Genomic DNA, 26,566 nt, shown 5'->3' with positions numbered 1-26,566 from the left:
GCCCCTGCGCGCGCGCCGGCGGCTGACCCGGAAGCACTCGGCAGGTGCCGCCCGTCCCCGCCGGAGCGGTAAGATGGCGGCGGTCTCCGTGCTGCAGGCGCCGAGCGGCGGCTTCAGCTTCGACAACTGTGCTCGGTGAGGCGCGGGCGGGACGGTGGGGCTGGGCCTGGGCGGCAGCGGGACGTGGGGGGCCGCGGCTGGGGAAGGTCCCCGCCCGGCCCCACTTCTCGCCCTGTGTTGCAGGAATTCCCTCCTGGAGGCCGAGCTCGTCCAGAAGGGCCAGCGGCTGCCCGCCCCCCGCAAGACCGGCACCACCATCGCCGGTGTCGTCTACAAGGTGAGGCAGGCGCCGGTCGCGTCCCTCCGGCGCTGGGCGGCGGGCAGGAGGCTGGGCCGGGCGGCGGGCCGCTCCTCCGCCGCCGGGCCGCTTCGCCGCCGCCGGGCCGGGCAGGCCTGGGCCGCGGCCGCCCCTCGCCCTGCAGCTGGGGCCGGGAAAGGCCGCTCGGCCCTGCCGGCGCCTTCTCGGGAAGCGGCGGCCCAGCGCCGGTCGTGGCGGAGGTTCCGCGGTGCTGAGTCACGCACGGCGGCCCGGCCTGTGCGGAGCCGGGCTCCTGCGGGCCTCCCCCGAGCCGCCCTCGGGTTGGTGCTGCAGGTGCCGCCGTCGGTGCCAGGAAGGGCCCCTTTGTACATCGAGGCTTTGGGAATAATTCTCTCTTTCTGTAGGATGGCGTGGTTCTTGGAGCAGATACGAGAGCGACTGAAGGAATGGTTGTTGCTGACAAGAACTGTTCAAAAATACACTTCATTTCCCCTAATATCTAGTAAGTATTAAAATTGCTTATGGTATAATGCTGTTGGTAATAGTATTGGGATTTTTAGCCATGTCATTTGCTAACAGCAAATATTAAGGCATACTTTAAAATGATAACTTATTAGGAAGGCTTGAGGATTTGGGGTATCTAAAAATATTGACTGTATGAGAACCTAGGCTCTGCAGTTTTACAATGAGAAAATTTCTGCTTGTTGGTTAAAGCATAGAGTTATGCCTCTTTCCTGTCCTCCCCACCTTTTCCTAACTTGCTTATAATATTTTTCAGTTGTTGTGGTGCAGGAACAGCTGCAGATACAGAAATGACAACTCAGATGATTTCTTCCAATCTGGAGCTCCATTCACTCTCTACTGGACGACTTCCAAGAGTTGTCACAGCTAATCGAATGCTAAAGCAAATGCTTTTCAGGTAGCTGAACGGGTTTCTTATTTATCAGCAATACTATTAAAACCACCAGATAGGTCTTGAGCTCCTGTGGTGGGGTGTCCTTCCTCAGCCTACTTAACCTTCATAACAAGACTTAAGGAAAGATTTAATAATTGCTCTTTGCTTCATAGGCTTTTGAGCTGAGAAATCAAGTCTATGGTGTTTTACAGAATCAATACTATAGTTGTACCGTGATGTCAGTGTTTACATAGCAAAAATAGAAGGACAATAATTTAATAAACTGTTGATCACACAGACGAAACCTGTTGTGTTATCTTTCTGGTGAGATGGCTGGAGCAGTAATAGTCTTGTAATGTGCAAGCTTGCAAAATTGAGAATTTTCTGTGACTTGTAATAGAATCACTACCTTAAAATTTATTTCATTTTCATAAGAATAAAATGTTTAACCATTTGAAGTCCATAGCTGTTAATATAGAACTCTACTGGTGGTATAGTGAGATAAGTGAATAAAATGGTTGGAAGTTATCCTACGGTTACCTTAAGATTTTATTTGATCGCTTGACTGATTGCAGACCATTATGGTATGGCAGTTGAACTTCCTAACTAGGAGCAGGACAAAGAACATGCCCTTAGATTGAGGGTGTACTCTCCAACCCTTTAAGTATTTTAGTACTGTCTTTTGCAGAAGTAAAAAATGCTGTTGGAAGGGAAGGAAAGAATGAAATTTAATGTATTCAACTAAAGATATTGTTCAAGCTATTGGAAAGAGTCCAGGAAGGTGAAATAAAGCAATGAAAAAAAAATACTTTGTGCAACCAAGTGACTGAGATAAATGATGATAGTTCAGGTCAGTCACTTAATGCTGTATTGCTGGGCACTTTGCCTTTTTTTTTTAAGCATGTCACAAAACAATAGATTGAGAAGTTAAAGCAGCCAAGAACAGCTCATGGAGGAAGTGAAGGTATATGTTTTCTTTGAAGTCTCTAAATCAAAACTTAATTGCAGACACAGGAATTTCTTTTAAGGCTTGAAAAGTAATTCAGGTTCTCTCCCAGTGAGCACAAATGTGTCATCCAGCCTACTTGCTTGGCCAGTGCCTGCTTGTTCTGCTTGACACTGAAATATACCATGTTTTAGTAAACTTCATAAACTGTTGCTCACAGATAGTAAAATTGTTTTTCTATTGTGGAGATGTACCTGATGTAATCATGGAAAAATTCTCAAATGCATACATTGTATTAAGAACCATAGCTTTGTTGTGGACTTTCAGATTCATGTATAAACATTGCTCCTAGGTATCAAGGCTACATTGGCGCCTCCCTGGTTTTAGGGGGAGTGGATGTCACGGGACCTCATCTTTACAGCATATATCCCCATGGATCAACTGACAAATTGCCTTACGTTACCATGGGTAAGTGACGCTCAGTATTGTAACCCAATTGCTTGGTAAAAAGGGGGAACAGTTCAAATTATTATTTAAAGTGTTTGTACTTAAATTCCGTTGTTTGCTGGGATCTGTATGGGCCTCAGACTTCAAAGATAAAGTTGCAGGTGCACTGTTTTGTTTTGGTTTTAACACTTCAAAAACTAGGGCTATTATGCTACCTAATCTAAGCTGCCAAAAAACTAGTATTAGGAAAATTGCTCTGTGTATTCCCTAGCATACCTTAAAGCAAGAAAATTGTGGGATTCCCAAAAACTTGCTGAGGGGGAAAAAAAACACCCCAAACCTTTGCGGATAGTCCTACCTTGCGGCTCATACAAAGTCTCACTTGGAGAGCTATATTCTGCCTGAAGTTTTTCTGTATTTTCATTAGGTGAAAAAAATGTGCCTCGCGTCTCCTTTGGCCTGTTGTATTTCTATATTTTTTGTTAAGTAGCAGCTGTATTTTACTCAAGAAGGTGCTTTGTGGTAGTGAATTGTAGTGCACTGTATCTTTTCTTGAGATGGGAAATAATGCATGCATTGTTGAAGGGAAGGACACACACATCTTGAAATATTATAGAACTTGTCCAGTCTTTGGCAAAGCAAGTATTTTCGATAGTAGTCCAGAGCTTGTTTCATAAGTTCTGAATTCTTTTGTGATTTATAGGCAGTGATCTGGGAGTAAAGAGTAAAAAATGGTAAGAGATTAAACTAGTGCCTTCTGAGACACTAATGTTCTTGTGCATTTTCATCTGTGGCTTTTAAGGTTAATGCTCTACTGAGAATATCATATATCTGGAAAAAAGTAAAATTCCAAATATAACCAGGGTTGCAAATATTTTTGCTCTCCAATTGCTCAAGAAGATACATTTCAGGCTTGCGTTTCATTTTGAAGACTTGAATGATTTTAACTGAAAGCTTGGTTTTGGTAGAGCTATGGAAGTGTAATTTAGAGTCCAAATAAATGTATCGGAAAAGAAAACTGATCTGAAATTAAATGTGTCAGATGAGTAAATCAGATTTAGACTGTCTGATGCAGCTTTTATGCTGACTTTGTGATGGGGAAAATATAACTTTCATTTTAGTTACTCGTTTTCTGTTCATCATTGGCATCTCTAGATAAAACCTCTACTTAGTATATTCTTGGAAATGTTAAAGGTTTTTCTTTTTCTTCTGGGTCTTTGCACTACTGAAACAGTGCAGCAGTTAAACTGCATCATCAGGTTAACTGTGTAAGAAGAACGGTGACCAATAGATGGTGCCATTGGCTTAGGAACTGGCAAATTACTTATTTAGCAAGTAAAACCCATGTAATGGTCATGTGATGTCATTGTTTAGTCTTTGATATATAAAAAATGTAAATGCCTGACTCTTATAATTGCCTTATATCCAATGTTGTAGTTAACTGTAAAACTATAACTGACTCTGTACTGACAGCTGCTAGTAGCTGATTGCCTGAATTAAAGTCACACAGTTTCACTTACGTAGGTGGTTACTTTCCTGCCTATGTTTTAAAAGCTTTAAAATGTGTTAATTTCAGAGAATCCTGGACACTCCTCTTTTGCTCCACAAAAATAACATAGTAGCAGAACACCTTCAAACAAGTAGGAGGTGCTGTATCAGTGGATTAAGTTCATTGTAGCTTAAACTTTGATTTGCTGTCAGCTGTACCAGGTCTGCATCTGGTGATTACATGTGACTTTTGTCTATGCTGTCAAACAAAGCCCTTCTCCGCATAAATGTCCTTTACCTTTCTACACCCAGTACACTGATGCTTTCTCCAGTGATGAGGATATATTTTAGTAAAAAGATTTGCTTATGCATATAAATGAGAGATAGAACTGAGGCGTCAGGAAAGGTATCAAGGGTCAAATTGGAGATAGCAGTTGGTATTTTATTTTGGTCTTATTTAGACTAATCTATTGTTTGTTTTATGTTGGGTTCCGCGCCTCCCCCCACCCCCAAGTGTTCTAAGGGCAGTTTATTAAATCAGGGTATGTATTTTTGACCAGTTAATTTCTGGAAATTCAGTATTAAATAGGAAAGGTTGTTGAGATGCTGGGTTTTTGTTTGCTTTAATGTGCTGGAGTGTGTTTTTTATTTAGCTGGAGTGTGTTTGTGGATGGACAGAGTGGTATCCTCCCTTGCAAGGGAGATTTAAAAGATCCTCAGTGCTTACTCAGGAGTGAAAACATCAAATTAAACTGTTTATGCTGACAAAGGACAAAATTGGATTTCAGCAAACGAGGCAAGATTGTCTGATTGCTTGGCTTGTCTAGGAAAGCTTCTGGCCAAGACTTATAATGAAATGCATGCATAAAATTAAAGCACTTGAAGTCTGTAGTTCAGCTTTCAGAAACAGTAAGTATGTTCCAGTAGTCTCTAGTGGCTGAAGCGAGTCCCCTGGTACCAGCGTTGCTTCATATTCATAAATCAGCTCTTCATGCATTGGCAATGTCGTCCTGCACAGCAAGCAGTACCACTGCTGAGACTCAGCCCCTCAGCCAGGAACTGGGGTGAAAAATGATCCCAATCGATGGGGCTGTGGAGATCACCAAATTTTTACCTAGAATGAACAGCAAATTGAATAACAATGAGAGTGTGTGAATAACTGCCCTGTCAGGGAACCCTGACACTGATGGATGGGGAAGTGCTAAATGTTACTCTCTCAAGGCGCTGCACATCCTCCAGTGTGGCAGGCGGAGGTAGCAAACAGGTCCTTGGGTGATGAAAATGGACTGCGCTTAGCAATAAGAAGTTGTCTTCAGTGAATGTTCTGCTAAAAAGATCCAGTTCATCTGTTTGAGAAAAGCTACTGCAGTTGCAAAGCGTGGTGGAAATTATTGTCAGCTAGATCTTTTGTTATGTATCAATAATCATCTTTCACTTTAAATCAATACTGAAGTGGTACAACTGCTCAAGTAAAGACCAAATGGGATTTTTAAAGTGAGTTTATTACAGTTGAGTCCAGAAAATTTTTGAATAACTTAACTTAGTTGTGAAAACTTACGAAATTACAATGATTCTTAAAAGAAGAAAAAAAAAATCTCTTATGGTCTCGTAACTTCCATGGTTTGTGCTAATGGTCAGACTGAGAAGTATTTGGCTCAAAGTACAGCTTTGCGACTCAGTTTCTGTAGTTCTTTATAATTTGTTTGGCAATCCATATTTTTATATATTTAGATGCTAGATTAATACTTCCTGAATATTTGTTTCTAAAGTACAGCTTACTGAAAACGTATGCAAAATAAACACTTTGTAATTGATATGGCATTTTTTCTTGATGATTGTTTCCAAGGTTATTGAAGTGTAACTGTTCATAGCAGTTAGTGGTTTTTAAAAATCTAGCGGAAAAGTTTTTTTTCTGAATTTTATGTAATACAAATATACAATGACTTTACCAGTTATACTTTGGTTTAATTATCCTTATTGCTCACACGCAGAACAGTTGTAAACTTCCAACATTTAAAAAAAAAAATCCAACAAAGAAAACTTCCTATTTCTGCATTGGTTGTGTGCTGTTAAGATTTCCAAGTAAAGTTATCTAAGATGAATATCTCGTTTGGTGTTCCTTTGAATCTGAGCTCAGTTAAAAGCAGTAGTTAATGACAAGTTATCTCACAGCTTTCCTGAATGTTTTAATAGATTTGAGGTTGAACTGCTGCATCTTAGCAGTGTTGAATCCTGTTAGTGACTTAAATCAGTTATTGTGTGTATGAGGTGGGAACATTGATTCCTAATTAATGGATAGTGTTTTGCAATCTTTTGGATTTTTATCTTTCTCCAGACATTATGTTTGGGAGTTGTTAAGCTTGTTTCTACATAAAGGCAAAGCACGCTTGTTAAAAATGAATTATTGGTGGGCACTGAATACATGGACAAGAGAACAGCTGTTTCCCCACATACAAACAAGTTCTCCATAGACCCTTAATATCTTAAGTTTTCTGTGCTTTTATAGGTACTGCAATAAGAAAACCATACTTCCAATGTTTACTTAAGTTCACAGACTTTATTGCTGGCTCTCCTGTTACAATGCATAGCTTTCACAACTCAGTTGAACTACTTGGAACATTGTGGGGTTGTTTGGATCGTATGTGGAATTTGACAAGTAGAGGGAAGTCGGTGTAATTGGATAGTGGAGTTCGCAACTGTCCTCGTGAGCAACTGTCCGCTGCTGGTTTTCTGCATTTCTGCATGGGCGGTCAAGTGATGGGCTTTCAGTCCCGCAGCAGTGCAAATGGGGGGACTGAGGGGGTTTTCTTAGTTAATGTGCTACAGGTGAATACATGCACATCATTAGTATTTTTCAGAATAGTTCATATTGCTGTTGCCAAACAGCAGATGATTTGTTTTGATGCAGGAACTCAGAAATATATATCTATTTGTGTTTCTAAAAACGGTATTTACAACTGGTGCTATTAGAGTAAAGAATTTTCATTGTGCTATTTAAGATTCAGGAATCTGTTCTTTCAGAGAATGCTTAGCTGTGCTGTGAGACTTCTGCTAAGGCACTTTTTAAAAATGCAAGGTTATAAAACTTACATTTAAGATTTATAACCAGTAGAGAAAAAAAGGCCCTATTTTATTAAACTTTTCCAGCTTTACTTCCTGTTCTGTTAGAACCTCCTTGGGATTGTGGTTTTTAGATGTAAATGGCTACATGAGAATCTTAATTTATTTAAACCTACAACAACTCTTTGAAAACTTATATTACAGGACTGTCTGCATTTACTTATTTGAAGTTGTAAAGTTCACATTTATTTGCACCTTGGTAATATAGTGAGATAAATAATTAACAGTACAATTCTTTATGTATAAAGGATTTCATGTAACGTAATGTAAGTGTCTCTCCCTTCCCCCCCACCTTTTTCTTCTTTATAAGTCTACTGAGTTCTTACCCATAGGTTCTTTTGGAAACTCCTTTTAAAAAAGGAGCTGGAGGAATGAATCCAGTCTAAGCTATGTGTGATATTATTGCAATATTTGTGTTATTGAAAACTTTTATTTGTCAGTAGAAGTTTTAAGAAATTAAGACATTCCTTAGCTCAGTAGCTTTAATGCAGTAATTTCTATCAGATATTACTTCTTATACTTTCATTCTTGCACGTTTTTTAGTCTTTATACTATAATTTTTTTCAAAGAACTGTTATCCAAGGGTAAGATTGTTTTTCTAGTTTTGAGGCTTCCTGGTAGGCCTTTATTTGAGCGTAGTAAGCATGTGGTCTTAGTTTGAGACCATATCTCAGATTTTTATTTTTTTTTTTTCCCCCATTAGAAATGTTCCTGTGTCATTCCACAAGAAGAATTATTTTATGGTTCAAGTCCTGTATTTGTTTTGGAACACACCTTATTTTGACCTTGTTCCCAAGGATCAGTAAAATTCCTTTTATTTGTGATTTGTTCTGTGATACCAGCTGTTTGTATCAGCGGTTCATTTCTGCTATTAGTTGCTTAAAAATCTTCTTTATTCCCAGTTTCAGCATTTAAAAAATGGAGTCATGTATTGCTCCAAGGTGTAAATGAATAGTCATTGCCTGTAATACAAGTACACACTTAGTGTCCTACTGCTTTTAGGTGTGATGTATTTGGTACTGTAAAGGTAATGATCCTCAACCACAGCAATATTCTGTAACAGGAATATCTGTCATATTCATTGGGATTACCATGTTCATTGATTTGTGTCTGTAAATCTGCTGTTTCTACCCTTTAAATTTGATCTATAATTGGACCTCCTTAAATGGTTCAGATAAGGTAGTCTGTATTTTCTCAACAGTGTCAGTGTCAGCTTCTCTTTTTTCATTATACATTCAGCAGACTTGATAAAATCAGCAGGACACCTCATTTGAAACTGTTTAATCGCTGCCTTTTTCTTTCACTAAACCATTGAGGTGGTCAAGCGATATACACAAATCATTTTAAATAGAAAATATGGCTTTCTCTGTGACCCAGCTAAACAGATAGCAGTATGCAAAACAAGTTAAAAAGTAATAAATGCCAAAAAATCTTCTAATTGGAGTAAAAAATTGCAGGTAACTTTATTCACTCCCCAAAAGTAGTGCTCTCTGAAATATGATTAGGGCCACAGACAGACATCTTCCTGAAGATTCACTCTTTCTGAACAAAGCAAGTTTACACTTTTAAATAGTATCATACTGCTTTTCGTATTAATTTACGGAAAGCACATTTATAACACCTGCAGTTACGGTGCTTTGGGTAGAGATGGCTTCTGTTCTATTACTACGCTTGCACTGCATCCTTTAAGAGAAGTAACGTTAAACTCGTGTTTTCTTATCTGTCACTTTGTCTATTCAGCTGTTATTGTTCAATGTAAAAATAATGGCACAAAGTAAATGCATAGTAAACTGTTTTAAAGTAGATATGGGAAATACCCTGATGGCAGCAGCCAGCTACCCTGTTACCAGTGCTAGTGTACTCATCCCCGTGCGTAAAGGTGACTGTGCCAGGGCAGCTCGTTAAAGCAATCGGTTCATTCTGAGTGTCTTAGTATTAAGTGACATACCCTCTAATGTGGCTAGGCACAAAAGTGGGACAGGAGAAATGGAGGAGTAGGAATTACAAACTGTGGCATCCAGTTAACTCCCTTTTTCTAACCTCATTTTCATAGCTCGGTCTTCAAAATAGTAAAAAGAAAAAGGCTGTCAGAACAGGGTCCCTGACAAGTCTTGTGTACACTAGCTATAGATTTAGGATTAAATTAGGTGCTGGACTTAAAGAGGGTAAACACTTTAGAGTGTATAGTAAGCTAAGGTAGACTTTGAGTCTGGTTTGTGCTGCTGATATTTGTTATCTTGTTGTTTAAAAAAATACTGTACTAAATACACTGGCTAAATAGGTGTCCTGATTTTGTTACCGTAGGTTCTGGATCATTAGCAGCTATGGCAGTATTCGAAGATAAATACAAACAGGACATGGAGGTAAGATTTTTTTTTTTTTAAAGCTCAGTGTTTCTTCCCTCAATAATCTTCATGATTGTAAGAATTTTAGGGGTTTGAAGCTTTAAAATGTTAAACCTGCTCTAGTTTCCCTGCACTTAAAATGTACTAATGTCAGCTTACTGCAAAGCTTTAAAAAGTTGATGGGTAAAATAAATTTAAAGAAATATAGCTTCTTGCAAGTTTATATATGGAAAACTTGTGTGATTTGAATGTAGGTGAAAGCTTTAAAAACATACAACTTACTGGTTATAGTTGACTTTGGGGAATTTAACAGCCCTTGCGTAGTCACTGTTGCTGGTTTTCCCTTGGTAGTTGGTCCTTCTCTCAGTCTTGAAAAGACAATGCGTGATTGTAAAAGCAACGGAAAAATGTTCAAGTAGTGTATGAAACCAATTAAATTTCTGGTTGATTGGGTAGGTTCAGAACTAGTAACTGCACTTTTCTTTTTAATATCTACTTAAAAGCTGATTATTAGAAGACTTACAAGGTTGTGGGTTGTTTGCGTTTTGCTGATGATCTTGATAAAAACGGAAAACTGGTTGGTTGCTCGTTATGGAGAATCATTCAGCAGAGCTAAAAGCTGGAGTGTCATGATTAAGATCAGAATAAGTTACTCAGTTATTTTTTTCATGAATGTGTGCTGTACACTGTTTTTATATTATCTCTAGTATTTCCTTACAGTAAGTCACGCCATGTTCAGTGCCTGCTAAACTGAACAGTGAAAAATCCAGTTATCTGCAGACAGACTATTGATGAAAACAAAACCAAAACAATTAAAGGTCTTTCTGTGACTATATTTTGTAAAATGCCTCAGTAATGTCAAGCCCCCTTTTAAACCACATTAATCTCTTCAGACTTTCTGTGAATGCTTCTTCTCATTCCAATTGATTAATAATTTCACAGTAAAGAAAAAACTGAGTATTGAACACAAAATTGAAAGTTGAACCCATTAAAAATGACTTGTAACACTAACAGTTGCAATCATTTCAGCCTAAAATGCAGATACAACAAATCTTACAGCTATTTACTACCACTGAATAACATAGAAAAGGAAAAAGTTGATTTACTTCAGAAAAGATGTTCAGATGTTCCGCATTTTTATAATGCAGCTGCTGTGGGTCATTTCCTCCCCTTCAAATGTTGGTGTGACTGCAGTATGTTTTCAGGTGATGATCCCACAAGTCCACTGAGTTCCTCTCTAAAACCAATTAATTAAATTTAAAGTTAAGTGATGTGTCATACCCTGTTACATCTCATGAAGAAATGTGACGTGTAATACCAGTTGATTTTTAAAAAAGAACAAAATTCAAACAACTTGTTTTGGGAAGTTTTCCAGTAATTAAACTGCTTAAGAGTTAGTAGTAGTCTTCCAGTTATTCCTGGAACCGGCTCCTTTTCTGTCAGTATATATGAAATAGTTGTAGGTGTGCAAAATGATGAAAAACCAGTAAGATCAGGATTCCTGTGTTGCTGCAATATTTTGGGCAATACCTGAAGACACTGGACTTCTGGCCTCTAGTGTATTTATAAATGCTATCAGAAACATTGGAATATTTTTAACGGGCACTCAGGTTTCTTCTGCAGGTGGCGTTACACTAGATGAGTGGTAGAAAGAACCATGAGATAGACTCTCTGCTCTTTTTTCTCCCCTCATGCTGCTGTAAGAATGACAGTCTCTTTTTCCAGCCTCTTGTGTGACCGTGTACTGGGCTTGTGTGCTATTCATACTGAAAACGTGGACTGCAAATCCTTGGAATCAACAGCCACAACATAATAGTCTGCTTTCAAAGACACAAATGTCAGAGAGCTGTGCTGTGAAACTAAAAATTTCATCTTATTCTCAGCTAGTTTTCAAGCTTGTATTTTAAGTCATTCTTTGTGTAAGAGCAACCGAAAAAGGCACCAGAAATTGGTAAATCTCCAACTTCTCTTATTTAGAAAGGTCATCCTAATTAAATTGTCTTCATACACAACCATAAATGGCAGCAGATACTCACTGTTATAACAAGCATGTAAAAATGCAGCCTACCGATTTGTTGAAATAGATATTTAGATCCTTGAGACTTGCATGCACCTTAACCTTCCTTTGTTTTTACTAGATGTTCTGTTAGCTAATAACAATTTAGTAATCGTATTAACTAAACCAGCAACGTTATAGGTGATAAAGCTCAACCGTACTCTTAAACACTTCTTCACATACTGTTATGGCTTCCAGCTTAAAATATTTACCTTTCGAGTCAGCTGTGGGGCTTTTTTCGCCGTAAAGTAACAAAATAACAAAGTACATTTCTAGTGAAATTAAAACAAATTAAATCTGAAGTACACTATGTATATTTAACATTAAATTTGCTATGAAATGGCAATGATGATAAACTTAAAATTCCTGGAGATTAATTTAATAAAATGGTAGAGGATTAATATTTTTCTGTCGGGATCAATACTGCTTTCTTTTGCGCTAATTGTCAGAATATCTTGCTAGGGCTACTGGAGGGTAGTGGTGTGCTTCAAGACCATCACATCACAGAAAAATGATTCAAAGGCAAACTGTCCTGCACCCTCTGGTATCGACTTGCAAATTAGCATCTGGAATGTAATTAAACAAGCTTAATGAAAGTAGCAGCTGAATACTACTGGAAAAGACAATCAGCTTTTTTGCCTCTGATATATATTCTGTACTATTGAAGCTGATCACCAAACGCATCGTGTGAGCACAGTTAAAAAAATTAGCATTTATTTGAAGAATAGGAACTGTTTTTCATTCTGTTATGCTTTTGGCATGCACTGGTGTCCCATGAGAGCCATGCCACAGCAGATAGTGCACAATATTTATAAATCCATGACAGGCAATAATAGCAACTTGAAAAATTCTTTTGCTAGAATTTCAAGTTGAGAGCTGCCAAAAGCTGAGAGGATCAAATCTGCAGTGGCAGCTGCTGTGCCCTACAGTTAGAATCGTAGACTTTGAAGATGCTCAACTTAAAAAAAACCAAAAAAATAATAAAATAAAAAAAGAAGACTGCAGGCTTAGCCAATTTTTGCAGGTTTCTAGAGCCCTGGCTCTCTGCCTTTTGAAGATGAGTTGCTGAAGCTTCTACCACTGCCTGAGGCATGCTAACACCAGCAGGATGTGTTTTTTTCCATAGACTTAGTGTGTCTTCAGATTTAAGTAGCACATGCTTTATCAATGCCAACTGTGATGGTCCTTTCCCTGGTTGCAATGCTGGGAGATGATCTTTACCCAACATCCTTCAGAGAAACCGCGAAGATAGATGGTGACGTACACAAGTGCCACTTCTGCAGTCTGATTTATGGAGGCATGTTTCATTATGAAGCAAGTGCTGGCCTCTAGAGGAACCATTATAGATTGCTGAAGATGTGAACACTTTCAGCCCTGAAGGCCTGTAGATGCTTCAAAAATGTAATGCCAAGCACCTAACTACTGTGGAACAATATTAATCTGTCATGTGGGCAGCTATAGATCCAATTTAAAAAAATGTAAGTGGAAGAACAGCACATCTAATAGAGTGTTTTGAGCTTAGATCTTTCATTGCAGCCAATTTTTCTTTCAATAGAGTTTCAACAGAGTAGCCACATGGTTTTTAAACCTTACAGTCGGATTCTGCAAATGCATACATGCCTTCTGGTGTTAAACAATAGTAAAGAAATACTCTGAGTCAGTGGATGTGGAAACCGTCACGATCTGGGAAAAAAAGTGTGTACAGTATTAAATGCTGGAGTTCTGAGTATATCTATAGTGTGGTGGTTGAATTCCTAGGGTGATTGGGGGGGTATTATATATTTTGTTCTGCTATTTGACTTCTGTTGTTTGAAAAGTAGAAGTTTTTTGTCTGTAGAAGAATTACTTGAGGTACAGCGAGGCTATGTTGTAGCCTTCTGACAAGAGCTTCATGTTTAAGCAAGGGAATGGGCTGCTCGTAACTTCATTTCTTTTCTGTATTTCATCAAAACAGCCAGGTTTAATAAAAAGAGGATCCAGAAGAAAGAGAATCAGTAGAAGCCTCAGAAAGCAGAACTATTGCAGGGAAAGGGAAGTAAATCTTTGTGTAATGAGTTCAGGGGCACAGAATAGCTGGGGAAAAAAATGGAAGGAGGTAGTCTGGCAGATATTTAATAATTATTGCTAAAATAGATCACCCCAAAAATGTGAAATTATAGTTACAGTCACTTATTATACAATTTTTTTTAAGTGTGGCAGGAAATCAAGTGGTACTGAATGAAAACAAAAATACTGGAGGAGTAGGAGCAGATTAAAAACAAAAGGGGGGGCTGTTCCGACTGCGCTCGACTTGCAGCGGAGGCACTTGCGCTCCTGCAGCCGCCGTGCCGTCCAAAGCACTGCGTCTTGCTCTCCTGCCAGACTTGCACTCCTCCATCCATTGGCCAGGTTTGCTTCTGCGGTCATTCTGCAGTGATTGCTTTTGCTAACTTGTTTGGTTTTGACAAAGACGGGGTAGGGAGCAGTTCAGCTGGCAGGTTTGGGTAATGCTCTGTAAAAGGAGAAATGAGGGACAGACAGGAGGAGTTGGAGGTAGTAACCTTTTCCAGTTAGTAGTTGCAGCTGTCGGGGTAGATGTGTTCACAAAGAAATTATAGCAAGGCAGAGGACTGGAAGTTGCAAAATGTGTAGACTCAGGCTCTTCTGGTCCCCAGTTTTGTTTCTGGCTTCGCCACTGATTTTTGAGGTGCTTTGAGCAGCCCCATGTCCCTGTAAGTGAAGAAGCTGAGGCACAAACCTCCAGGTGCTCGATGTGCACTGACGGTCTTTGCTGTGTCGAAGTGGAAAGTAGGCTAAATGCACCTTCCGCTGCGTACCTCTTCTTTCAGTAAAGAATACATCAGGCATAGTACGAAAATATTACGAAAACTTGTCACTTTCTTTCATTTTCAAACAGCTGACATACAGATCACTGAAATGTTTCCGTGCTCGTATTTCCTACTGTCCCTCAATATGGTGGTATTATTTTTGTTTATTAACTACTGACAATAATACTGAGCTATTTTCGGAAACTGTCAAAACTCTCTAATCTTCAACAATAGTTGTCTCATCAGTCTTATTTAGCCTGCATCTGTGTGATTCGAGGCTCAAGAGCAATGACAAGCTGCATATGAATTCTGTATTCATTAGTGATGGTGATCAAAATGCCTGTGTCCCCGCCATAGGGCTCAGGTGTGGGAGGCTGCAGGCTAATCCCGCCAGCTGACACTCGGAGGTTTAATGACTCGGTAGGAAGGTGACCACTTGCTGGGAGGTTTGGCGGCTGCACTCAGGCAGCAGACAATAGAGATCAAGCCAGACTATCAGAGTTAAGCTGAAGAGCCTGCCTGAGATACTTGAACCCCTGTTGGTGTCAAACACAGAGATTAAGTAAATGGGGGGGGGGGAAACCCTGACTCCGTGAACAAAAATAAGTACTTAGTATTTATGTGCTCTGTGTATCTGTTTATTTCATTACCTGGTGACAATAACTGAGACTGTTAGTGGCATATCTTCACTGCCTTTTCTGACAGAGCTCGTGGTGATACGGATTTCATGCTTTCCTTACGTACCTGTATTGCTGTCTCCTTCAGACACACAAATTTCCATGGGTAAATATCGGGTTTTAGTGCAGACGGTCATCCAGAAAATAAAGGTTTATCATGCTGTTTCTTATTTTTAGATTAGATTAAGATTATTCTGTGGTAACCTGGTTTCTGCTTGACACATTGGATGGCGAGTACTGGTCCCATCCTTCACAGATCTGTGCCTTGGATTGATTTCCTTTGCGGCACTAATGTTAAACAGGAAATATGAGGCTGATTTAAAACGTGCTAGGTAGGTGTGCTCTGGAAGGGCTAGGATTCCTGGAGAAGTGTTTTGAGGTGTGCTTTCTGAATATATCAAAGCCCAATTTCTGTGCAGAGATGAGGTGGGAAGCTGCCGACAACATCAGTCTGAGTTACCCACGATGCCGAGTAGCACCTTCTTCTACTTTTCTGTTTACAGACTGCATTGAGGGAAATCAGTTTTACCTTAGTTTAAATTGAGCCTTGCTGCATGACAAAGAGCAACAATTTTTTCACCTTTATGAAAGTAACACTTAAACTTTGTATATAATAATGTAGACAAGCTGGTCGGAAGCAGGGCTCCGTGTTAAGAGATGATTTCACTGCACAGGGTAGGTGCAGGACAGGTAATTATTTTTGATGCATTTCTCAGGAGCAGGTGTTCCAGTTTAAATTGTTTCAGTTTGTATATCTCCCGTAACTGCAGAACACAGGCAAAACATACTGGGAAATATTTCACATGGCACGAAGCCCTGCGCCGCTTCTGCGGCGAGGGCTGTGGAGGCTGAGTGCGATTCCCGTCAGAGCAGGGAGAGGGAATGGGAAGGAGCGGAGGGTGGGAGCCAGCCTGGGCTGGCGGGGAGGCTCCCTCCCAGCCAATAACCTTTATGGAGCGTTTTGGTGTATTAGGAAGGAAAAATTACTGGAGGGCCCAAGACTTCTTTTTCCAAATAAAATGTTGACCTTCATCCCCTTCCATCCTTTTTTCAGAGGTAAAGTAACAGTCATACGAACAGGGGTTTGCTTCATATGAAGACAGACATGTTAGTGCTGGATATTCATTTTTTAATACGCAGTTATAATACATGGTAATTTTAATTGTCATCTTTTGCATGGTTTCCATATGTGACTACTCGCTGGTAGCTAAGGTTCAGTTTGTTACTGTACGGTAACGCAGCTGCACAGAAAACGGAGGATATCGCACTGTCGGAGTAGAACGTGCAGCCTGGCAGAATTTACAGCTCTTTTACTGTTGAGTGAGTTCTTCTTATTTTGAGAATCAGTTCCCTAGTAAAACATGAACTTCATCCAGACATAAGTAGTAATGGATTAAATGACTTTTCGTATTCATTCTTAGTTCAGAGTATGGGAATAGCATTAAAAGAAATCCTGTAGTTGTGAGAGGAGCTTGTAATTTAATTCTGTACCATTGGAAATATGTATTGTACTAATCCTCATGTAAGGAATGACATATAGGAACTAATGTTATTGAATAGTAGTTCCGAATCATGTAAGTTTCTTGCCTTGGCAGGTAATTTGGCATAAATTGTTAATGTAAATCCAGGTTAGTGGGAAGACGTTATTTTACTAAAAAAGATAAACTGCTGATTAATTCAGTATAGAACTCAATTACAAATTGAAAGTGTCTCTGCGGGACGCCAGTACCCTAAAGACAGCAGATGTTGAATTGATACTCCAGCATATTTCACACTGGTATGAAATATTAACATGGTTTATTATACTTGTGTGGTGTACAATATCAGAGAGGGGGAGGTGGTGATGAGTCTGGGCTTGCAGGCATCTACCATCCGAACATGAAAAAACGGTAATCACTGGGAATAATAATTAGGGACTAAGGTGCATTTTATTTGAAAAGTTCTTAGTAGAAAACAGTTAGAAAAATAAACATTTACTAACATTTTTTCACAACAGAACTGATATCAAATGCACTAAAGAATTACCTGATCTATGATTCTATGATCTATTAATGAATGAAAGTAGGTACATCTGTGTAAAAACTCAAATTGCTGAGTTTTAACAAGACTGCTAGGTCAGTGCTGTGCTCGGATTTCTTTTTGCATAATTTCCTGCCCGTGCCATATTTGTGCTGAAGATTGCTACTTCCTAATAAGGCTGTTGGTTTTGGTTTTTTTATTGTAAAGGAGGCAGCACGTTGACCCTGATGTGTTCATAATCCAGGGATTTAAGCAAGTTGGGGTTTTTTCTCTTACAGCATTGCATTGGTGGTGGCACAGATGCTGCGGACTTTGCATTTGAGAAGGTGCCCAGAGATGACTGGAGCAGGAGCCCAGTGGCACCAGGCAATACAGGGGTGTACGTAACTAAAACTGCCCTGGGCTCTGTTTTCCTTACTTTTCAATAGAAGTCCAGCTTTGAAAGCTTGCAGAAAAGTTAGAATTTAGACAAACATACTTAAAGTTACCATTCCAAACACAAGGCGTGTTCCACAGTGTTTGAACAGGATGTATTCTGCAGAGAAAATTCTAATCGGATTTAATAGTCTTTGAGTCCTCGACACTGTTTGTTGTGCAAATATTGAGTCATTCACTTGCCTTCCTGCAAGTGAATGAAAGTAATGTTTCAGAACTTGGAGCATTTCAGTTCCGTGTTAAATAAGGCTGTGGAAACAGAACTGGAAAATACCATGATACACGTTACCTCGATTTAAAATAACTTAGCTGTTTAACACACAAAGTAATAGAGTTGTTATTTCACTTCCCCCTCTCACTTTTGCTTTAGAAACTACTAAATTTCTGTTTATCTTAGTCTTTAACAGCTGTTCAGTAAAACTAAATAAAGTTGTATATAATATTTGAAGACACTTTCCTCTAAGTTTTTTCTTTAGAGCATACATGATTCCAAAATAGCATACGGTTGAAATTCAGCAGAATGGAGGCGATGCCATCTCTATACCTATACAGGGCACAGTTTCAGTCTTTCGATATCTTAGTTTCTCCATCGCGTGCTGTGAATATTCCGATAACTTCTGCCCATTCTTCCTTCTGCACAAACCGGTGGTTGTTCCCAGGACCCATCTTTGCGTTTTATTGCTCCATGTCTCCCAGATGCTGCCAATCTTACAGACTGGGATTTTCGTAACCTCTTTGCCTTTGGTGTGACCGTCGCTTTAATTCTTTCTACTTGTACCTTCTATCTAGTAAACACTTCTTTGAGCTGTGGTCATTTGGCATATCAGTTTAATTGCATTTTCTGTGATTTGGAGTCCTGATCCTACATATTTATCACATCTATCTGTTTTAATAGGCTGTTTTGCATCGTTTGCACAGTTAAATCTCAACATTCTGCCTCTAACTTCTTTTGTGACTTTTTCGAGCACAAACAAAAGATGGTGGAGGAGGAAGGGTGAGGGGGAGAGCTATAGAAAGCCTGGCTACTTCTATATTTCATTCCCCTGATGAAAGATGAAAGAAAAACAAACTTATTTTGATTGTAGCATACGTCTATTAAAAAAAATAATATTAAAATTATGAAACAAGGAATGTCATTCGTCTGCTTAGAGGTACTCCGTGAAATGCATACTTTTTTTTTGGTTAAACCTGAGTGATATAAATTACATGTGCCAGCCCCTTTCCAGCTTCAAAAGGGAGCCAAACCAAATTCATTCTCACTAATGGAGTGTTTCAACCTCCCCTTACAAGAAAAACAAAGTACTTTGCTTCTCAGTTTTGTTCTCTCTTTGGACTTAGCCAGCAGATTTCAGCGTTGCTTCCAGTTACGTATTGATCTCTACCACAGCTGCTCCCAACAGGCAGACTTACACATCCTCTCGCGTGCTGCAGTCTGCTGATTACTCTTCCAAAGTCTAATTATGCTTCTGTAGGTGCTTATGTCCTTCAAGAGGTATCACTTTCCTAGCCCCAAATCCCCAACACTCCTTTATAGATTTATTTTTTTTATTATCATTGTCTTTCCTGAAGCTTCTGATTGTTTTTTTTTCCCCTCCCCTTCTCTTCCCACGTGGGTCTTGTGGATTCTCACTTTAAGTGGGATCAACTTTCACATTATATAATTTGAATAACTTTCATTCTGCTGTAAAAGACAGGTGTGATAAGTATTTGAATTTTTTTATAGTTACAGAAATTGTTACTATCATATTGATTCTATACTAACATTCATTGTGCACTATACTTCAAATTCTTGCTAAGACTTACTGTTGAATACTGCGGTGCCTATCGCATCTCTGACAGCATACTGGTGACCTGCAGAAGGTATTCATTTCACTTCGGTAAGAATTTTAAAAAATGTAAACACTTTCTACAGTTTTTTAAATCTGGAAAGGGCATTTCCTGTTTAACTTGCTTGTGAAGTTACAAAATGTTAAAGAAAGAATAGTCACAAAGCCATTCCAGCTGCTGCCGTTACAGCTGGAGGCATAATGATAAACTTGTTTAAAAGCTATGAGTAAAGATAGTATTGGTACGATGTAGAAATATCCACATCTTCTGTAGGAAATATCTTTTCTCTTTGTCCTTCAGTAGCATTTGAAGTCTGGAAATTGCTTAAGTGAGAAGAGAAACTTGATTCAAGTCATATACAAGAGTAATGTGTAAAAGTTCCTTATTGGTGCTGTTTGGGACTTGCACCGCAGCAGCTGCAGAGAGGTAATCTATCAGTTCCTGAGTGTCCACAAAATGCAACTCTCCAGATAACAGGTTTAAAGTAAAGATTTAATACAGGCTCTATCTACTGTGATGTTGCAGTGACAGTTTAAAACTCATTCTCTAAATCTCAGCAGACTTTATAGCTAGCAGTGGGCCCATATAAAGCTTAATGGCATTACAACACATAAATCATCTTTTAAAGATGCTACCAGTAGCGCCAATATTAAATGCAGACAATTGTCTGTGTTATAAATAATTTATCAAACACCATTTCAGATTAGCCTTCCATGCTGAGTTATTTATTTTAGCCTTTACTGTACTATTCCTAAGACACATTTTGAAAGATCCATTACTGGTCACTTTAATGAACTTGGGGGTCTGTTTTCCCCCCCTCAAGCACCAGGGTACATCTGTGGTGACCATTACACGGCTGAGCTGGACCTCTTTGCGCCTTTTACAAGTGCTGCCCATTTGTCATGTAGTGGTAAATGGAGTTGCACATTGGAGTCCTGGGACACATTGTGTGATGCGGTGATGGAGACAAACAGATAGCTCTATAAAGTGCTGCTTGTCACGACTGCCGTGTGTTACAGTACATCACTCCGGCTGTAATCTCATTTAAGAAGCAGCGTGGACCCCAGAGAATGATATTCCCAGTTAGCTTGGTCTTTGCAACCATAAAGTAGGAAGTGCTCCTCTTATATACTCGGAACTTTTAGGGTTTTTTAAGATTAATTATTACAGTGACTCACTCATGCCCCATACTTAAAACCGTGTCAGCACTTTCTGTGCCAGCCCCCTGTTTTCTGAGTGTAAAATCGCAGCGCTTGCTAGAGCTTGGTGTGCAGGGTCTCTGCCCAGGAACGGTGTGGGGTTTTTTCTTGCGGCTATTCTGGTTATCTTTCTAAATTATGAAAAGGGGAGGAGGAATAAGCGCAGCACTGAAGCAGGGTTTTCTGAAATTAAAATTAATCCAGGTTCATGAACCAGGCTGCAGTCTGTCAGAGGAATGAGCCGAGTTTTACACTTCCTCAGTACAGTTGCAGCTGAGCTTGGCTGATGTACTGGATATTTTTAGAACTATTTTGATAACCGTAAGTTGATAGAGTACTTTTTAAAAAGTCAAAAAATAAAATTGAACTTTCAATTACAGGAGTGAGATGACTCTGCAAGCTTTACATTGTTGTCTGAAAAATATTAAATTAAAAGGGAGAGTGGAACAAACTAACAGCTCACATAATAGCTTAAAATTACTCTGGTTTTACTGCTGTTTAATTTTTAAAACATATCTACGCATACTTTTTTATTTTAGTATGTTTACTTTCATTATAGTACTAAAATACTCTTAGCATGCAGTACCTCAGTGAGGGCAGGCTTCTGTCAGTTGAATGAGGAAATAATTTGCTTATTGGAGTTCTGCTGCCAAACGCACTGAAGGAATGGCTTTTGTTCTAGTCACCTGCGTAAAAAGTGTAATTCAGTGTTTTGCATTTTATTTCTTTTTTAAATAGTAATGCTAATAAAACTGGTAGTGAAATAAGAATTTATGCAATTTCTATACTTTACCGAAAAAAAATGCCCCGCTCCTGGTCAATACCTTAATTAAGCTGTTAGAACAGGAATACCGTTATTAACAAGTTCTTTTATGGAGGACGGTGGGAGAATGCAGAGTATGCGCTGGGAGCAGACGCGGTTGTAGCTGAGCTAATTTTGGGCTCCTCTTCAGCTGCACTTGTACACTGGGGCTCGTGCAGCTGCTCCCGCTCGGACGCGGTAGGAGCTGCCGGGGCTCTTGGCATCGTTACTTCGCGGGGCAGGATACTGGCAGGGACACCGAGGGCTTTAAAGTGAAGCAACTTTTAAAAAGCCAAATTTATCAAAGTCAGCATTGAATATCTGCTCTTTCGTTCATGGTGTCTAATGGCAGGAGATTATTCAAACGTGTGACATAGCAGTAGAGCACTGACGAGGGCTCGTGGTGCCGTGGGCGCTGGGTTATGGCGGTGCTGGGCCAGCGCGGCAGCACCTGCCGTGAATGGCTCGAGGATAAAACTGAGTCCAAACTTGTGTGTGCAGAGATCTCCTTCAGTCTTTGTCTTTCCTTGCTGGAACAGGCATGCTCCAGTCACGGTTTTCGAGTAAGTTCCTTTGTCAAGCCCCAGCCGATCTCCTGGGTAGGGACAGGCGCGTGCAGGTACTGGGAACACGTCTGTGCCTGGGTGTTACAAGATTTAAAGCGATACATCAAGGAAGTTGTTTTGCCACACTTCTTCATGCTCGCCACCTTCAGTTACGGTGCAAAGCTAAGGATTGACTGGCCGGGTCGCATCATTCCTAATAGCACTGGATGTGCTCTGCAGAGGGAGCCAGCGCCGCTCGGTGCCTTGGCGAGGGGAGGGGGGGATGGGGCGGACCAAAACTTGCATTTCTGCCGCCGTCGCATCAGTACCATTCATGGGTTTTGTTGGGGGGGGGAGTGAAGATGATTACAGAGCTGCTGTAATGTTTTAATGGAGAGTTTGATGAATATGAAATGTTTCCTTGTAAGAGCCTCGTCTGAATGTGATGTGTCTCTGCGTCAGGCAGCCGCTGCCGGGCCGGGCCCTTCACTGCCGAGTTAATGCCCTACGGCGGCAGCAGCCGCTCTGCACTGGCCCTTTTAAAAGAAAGTAGCTTTTCAAAACCTGGAAGAAAGCAACCCTTCGAACTTTTGCAGGAGAATGCATGGTTTCGGAAGCAATAAAAATAGCAAGCTTTATTTCCTGTTCTAGTTTTCTATTCTAGTTTTGCTGCAAATAGGATTCTACTAGTTGTCTGAAGTAATTTAGAAATATACGTGTTTTTGAAATTAGCAAATACAGTATGAATGAACTGTATTAAATACATATTTTGCTTTAGCTACCTATGGGATTTCTGCAGCGTACAGCAGAAAAGAAACCGTAGCAAATTTTCCATTTTTTCATTTAAATGGTATTTTGACAATGGTACCCAGTTTGACCAGTACTTTCAGCGGGTTTCTTTAAATATTCTGCACTTGTGTTCAGGACTGGAATTAAAAATGTAGCCGGCCCCAGTTCAGCACAGAGCATGCTGCTTTGCAAGGCAGTTGCTGCCAAATAAATTTTGCAAACACAGCTATGTTACAAAATCATAGAAATCATTTTGGTACTACAGAGGATGATTAAATAGTCCCTACTCAGGGAAGTCTTGTAACTAAACTAGTGTGAATCTTTAATTTGTATGCAACTGTTACACAGAGGGCACTACAGGGAGCTTGTCATGCACATGTGCACAACAGCCTGGAAGACAAAAATTGTAAAATTTATTTTCTCCATTCATTACGACAGAAATCTTAGTCTTGTTTCCCTGACGGTCTTTACCAAGTCTGCTCTGTCCTGAGGGGTGGGGGATCGTGCCCAGGATGAAAGGCTGTCCCTGCCCCTACTCCCACTGTTGAGCAGACTGTGGGTAATGCTCCGCGGTGCTGCGATGATTAAAGAGGCGCTGGGAGCTCATTTATTGTTCGGAGAGCTCACAGCTTCCACTGTCACATGGACAAACATTTCTGTGAAATGCCAACACTTGTGCAATGACAGCTTTTTTAACTTTTCCAGGAAGAGGAAGCCAAACAGCTTGTGAGAGATGCCATCGCAGCTGGCATATACAATGATCTGGGCTCCGGCAGTAACATAGATATCTGTGTTATAAGCAAGAACAAGTTGGATTTTCTCCGTCCATACGATGTGGCCAACAGGAAGGGGGAGAGGTCAGTATTGCTGAAGCCGTACACTATCCGTGCTCTTCCCAGCAGTTCCCCTTTTCTGTAATACTAGATTCTGGTAAGAGTAATCAATAGATCTGTATATTGAATTTCAACTAAACAAGAAAACAAAATTAGTGATGCTGCCTGCAGTTGAATAGAGGCTGCTCGTGGCACAGATGTGTGAAGGAACCAAATGAATTTCTCACCTGCCCCCACTTTACCACACCAGGAGACTGGTCTTGCGTTTCAGGCAGTCCGAGGCAGTAATGAAGGTTTGCATTTGTGAGCGGGCAGATACTTGGGTTTCTTTTGCTCGCAGGTGGCAGCACAGCCTTGTCCTGCTTGTTCTTGCCGAGGTCTGTGTGGGGTGGCACCGCTGTGCCCTCTGCAGGGCTGCCCAGGCTCCGCCGCGTGGGGCAGCACCGCCAGTCAGTAGTCACTGTGTGACCCACTGCAGCACAGAACCAAAAATCAAGAGAAAACTGCACAGCTCTGGCCTGTGATTATGAGACTGTGTTTTATCCTATCTCTAGAGGCCCTCTCTAGCCAGCGGCTGGACAACATGCCCTGTGCAAGACTTTTAAGACAACGCAGACATTGTTTTGATCACTACAGTTTCCTCAAAATTGTCCAGAAATACACTGTACTGTCTTGAAAGGACAGTTTACAGTTAAAAGCTGAATACAGTAGTGACAAGATTTTTTTATTTTTTTAGTTGGACTAAACCTGAGTCCTATTTCCTGTATAAATAAACTAAAAAATGCTTGTAAGCATTTGTGCTTTCCTAATCAAACGGGCCTCTCAGCTACTTCCACTATGTAGAGACTTGGGCTTTTTTTCCTTCTAGCTCTCCTCTGCCCACACCAGACAGATTTAGGTGCAGGACCCCCCCATTTGACCCTTCTCAGTGTTCACACAGGCCAGGGTTGCACAGCACGTGAAACCATACTCTGCATCCTTCACAAAGGGGACGTTATTCTGTCTCGTTTCCTTAAGAGTGTAATTCTGAAATTTTCTGTCATAAACACTCAAGTATGGAACTCTTTGGGAACAGGGTTACATTTAAGTGTGTATCGTGGTCTTGTCACACTGACAATGTTCAGGATCCAGAGGTGATGAATTATCTAAAGGGAGCAAAATCTGTGTGTTAGAGGAGCTGGCACCTCCCTCAGGTATGTTGCTCAGTGAACTACATCATTGCCTAATCCGGGAAATTACAGCCCAAGGCAGCTCAAGGATTTCACAATATGTACTTTTATGTTATGTGTAACAAGTTGTACAGCTTTTCCATCTGCTGCCAAAATAGTGGAATTTAAAGAAATTGCTTTTATCCTTCTTTCTAAGGCAGACAGCATGGCCAAAGCCACAAAGAATTGCACTGCTCCAGTTAAAGGGCTTTTGGATTTCTTACTGTGCAGCTCCCCAAGAGCTTCACGTGCTTCACTCTGCGCAGGAACGGCTAGAGCTGGTCAGCTAGGAGAGAGTTCGTATTATTACACACGTTAAGTGAGATTTTGGATTCTACTGCGTAAATGGGTGAAAAGGGTGACAGTTAAGATTTCAGAAGCACGGCTTCATTACAGGCAGTCTTTGTATTAAATGTTAGCTAATTTTAGCACAGAAAACCAAAGCAAATACACTGGTAGAATTATCCTAGAGTTGCAAAAAATAAATAAATTGCTTGTTCTCTGAGTGAGAGTACAGCGCAAGAATGGCCTATGCTATAATGAGATCCCATTTATTTCTTTTTCCAGTTACTTGGTAATTTATTTTTCAAGATGGTGTGTTTCCTAAAAAAATGCTTGTTGAGCTGACGCTTTATCAGTTAGCACAGTCAGTTTAGAGTCTGCAGTAAGTAAACTGAGTTTACTTACTTTAGAGTAAGTAAAGTTCCTTTACTTACTTTGAACTTCCATAGGAAACTTCCAGAGAAAGCTGGTTACTTCTAAAATTTTAAAGGAGAGTTTTCGTATGTGGTGCTCCGGTCCAGCTGAATTGTCACATCTTTCTTTAACAGGTATGGGAGATACAAGTGTGAAAAAGGAACTACTGCTGTTCTCACAGAAAACGTTGCACTCCTGGAAATCGAGGTGGTGGATGAAACTGTACAAACCATGGACACGTCCTGAACCCCATCCGCAGCCCTTCTGTGGCGCCGCAGCCAGCGTTAGTTTGTTTAGAAGCCTCCACGCCAAGAGAAACACACAACTGATCCCCAATAAAGAGGGTTATGACCATTCTTCTAATTAGTGTTTTTTCATGGTGCTGATTTCTTCTGCCACTTTTCCCTTACACTGTTGAAAACACGAGGCTCTCACAGAACACAACTGCGGCATCTTCCCCGCTGGGGTTGGTGCTGGGCTCTGGGTGCAAGCGGGGCTTTACCCTGCCAGAGCCGTGCTGCCAGCGGAAAGAGCGGGGTCTGTGCATCGCACTCACCCTGACCTGCAGCAGCCGCCTTCTACAGGGGTTAGTGCAGGGAAATAATACGGTTATCAGGACATGCTAATATTTATTCTTCCCTGGTTTTTGTAGGTAGAGACAGAATAGAGAGTCGATCCAGCCTCCACACTGATACACACCTTCTCATTTTTAAATTACATGACTGAAGACAGTGTAATTCAAAGTCTTATTACTTGCCTGAACTTTTCTACAAGCTTCCACTTGAACCTTTTTTGTCGTAATAATCCTCAGCTGGTACCATGTGAGATAAACTGTTACAAACCACATAATCAGTAGTAAAAAGAAAAACCAAGGAAAGGGAGGTGAGAATCCACCCGCAGAATTATTTTCTCATTTAGTCAAGGGGAGGTGGATCATCTCCAGGCAGCTGCAGAAGGGTAACTGACAGCAGGCCCCAGTCTCGGCATCCTGCAACAAACATTCACAGAACCAGCTTTAGACGTGCCACGATTTGGAGGGTAAAGACACTGATGCAGTTTTCCATTGGGACAACTGATGCAGTTCACACAGTCCATTTGTCTGTTTTCTGACAG

General features: G+C 40.4%; 1 protein-coding gene across 2 annotated transcripts; it reads left to right on the top strand.

Moving 5' to 3' along the window:
• On the top strand, positions 1 to 25,816 carry PSMB7 (proteasome 20S subunit beta 7). Of its 2 annotated transcripts, XM_054220234.1 has the most exons (8): positions 1 to 135; positions 244 to 337; positions 724 to 821; positions 1,098 to 1,238; positions 2,513 to 2,628; positions 9,520 to 9,578; positions 23,422 to 23,573; positions 25,588 to 25,816. In XM_054220234.1, the coding sequence occupies exons 1-8, from the start codon at positions 74 to 76 to the stop codon at positions 25,697 to 25,699; spliced, it is 834 nt and encodes a 277-aa protein (XP_054076209.1). In that variant the 5' UTR covers positions 1 to 73; the 3' UTR covers positions 25,700 to 25,816. The 2 variants fall into 2 exon arrangements, with proteins under 2 accessions (XP_054076209.1, XP_054076210.1); XM_054220235.1 differs by lacking the exons at positions 23,422 to 23,573; positions 25,588 to 25,816 and adding an exon at positions 17,398 to 18,490.
• Positions 25,817 to 26,566: the final 750 nt, after the last annotated feature.

This window comes from Rissa tridactyla, chromosome 14, assembly GCF_028500815.1.
Source record: "Rissa tridactyla isolate bRisTri1 chromosome 14, bRisTri1.patW.cur.20221130, whole genome shotgun sequence".
In the NCBI taxonomy this organism is placed as follows: Eukaryota; Metazoa; Chordata; class Aves; order Charadriiformes; family Laridae; genus Rissa; species Rissa tridactyla.
The sequence above is the reverse complement of the archived record's forward strand: the minus strand, read 5'-3'. Positions and strand labels throughout refer to the sequence as shown.

Bases quoted from the DNA above. Each gene is read 5' to 3' on its own strand.
- PSMB7 (XM_054220234.1), top strand. From the start codon at position 74: ATGGCGGCGGTCTCCGTGCTGCAGGCGCCGAGCGGCGGCTTCAGCTTC. The intron at 2,629-9,519 runs GTAAGTGACGCT...TTGTTACCGTAG, and splicing joins ATTGCCTTACGTTACCATGG to GTTCTGGATCATTAGCAGCT. The intron at 23,574-25,587 runs GTCAGTATTGCT...TTTCTTTAACAG, and splicing joins GCCAACAGGAAGGGGGAGAG to GTATGGGAGATACAAGTGTG.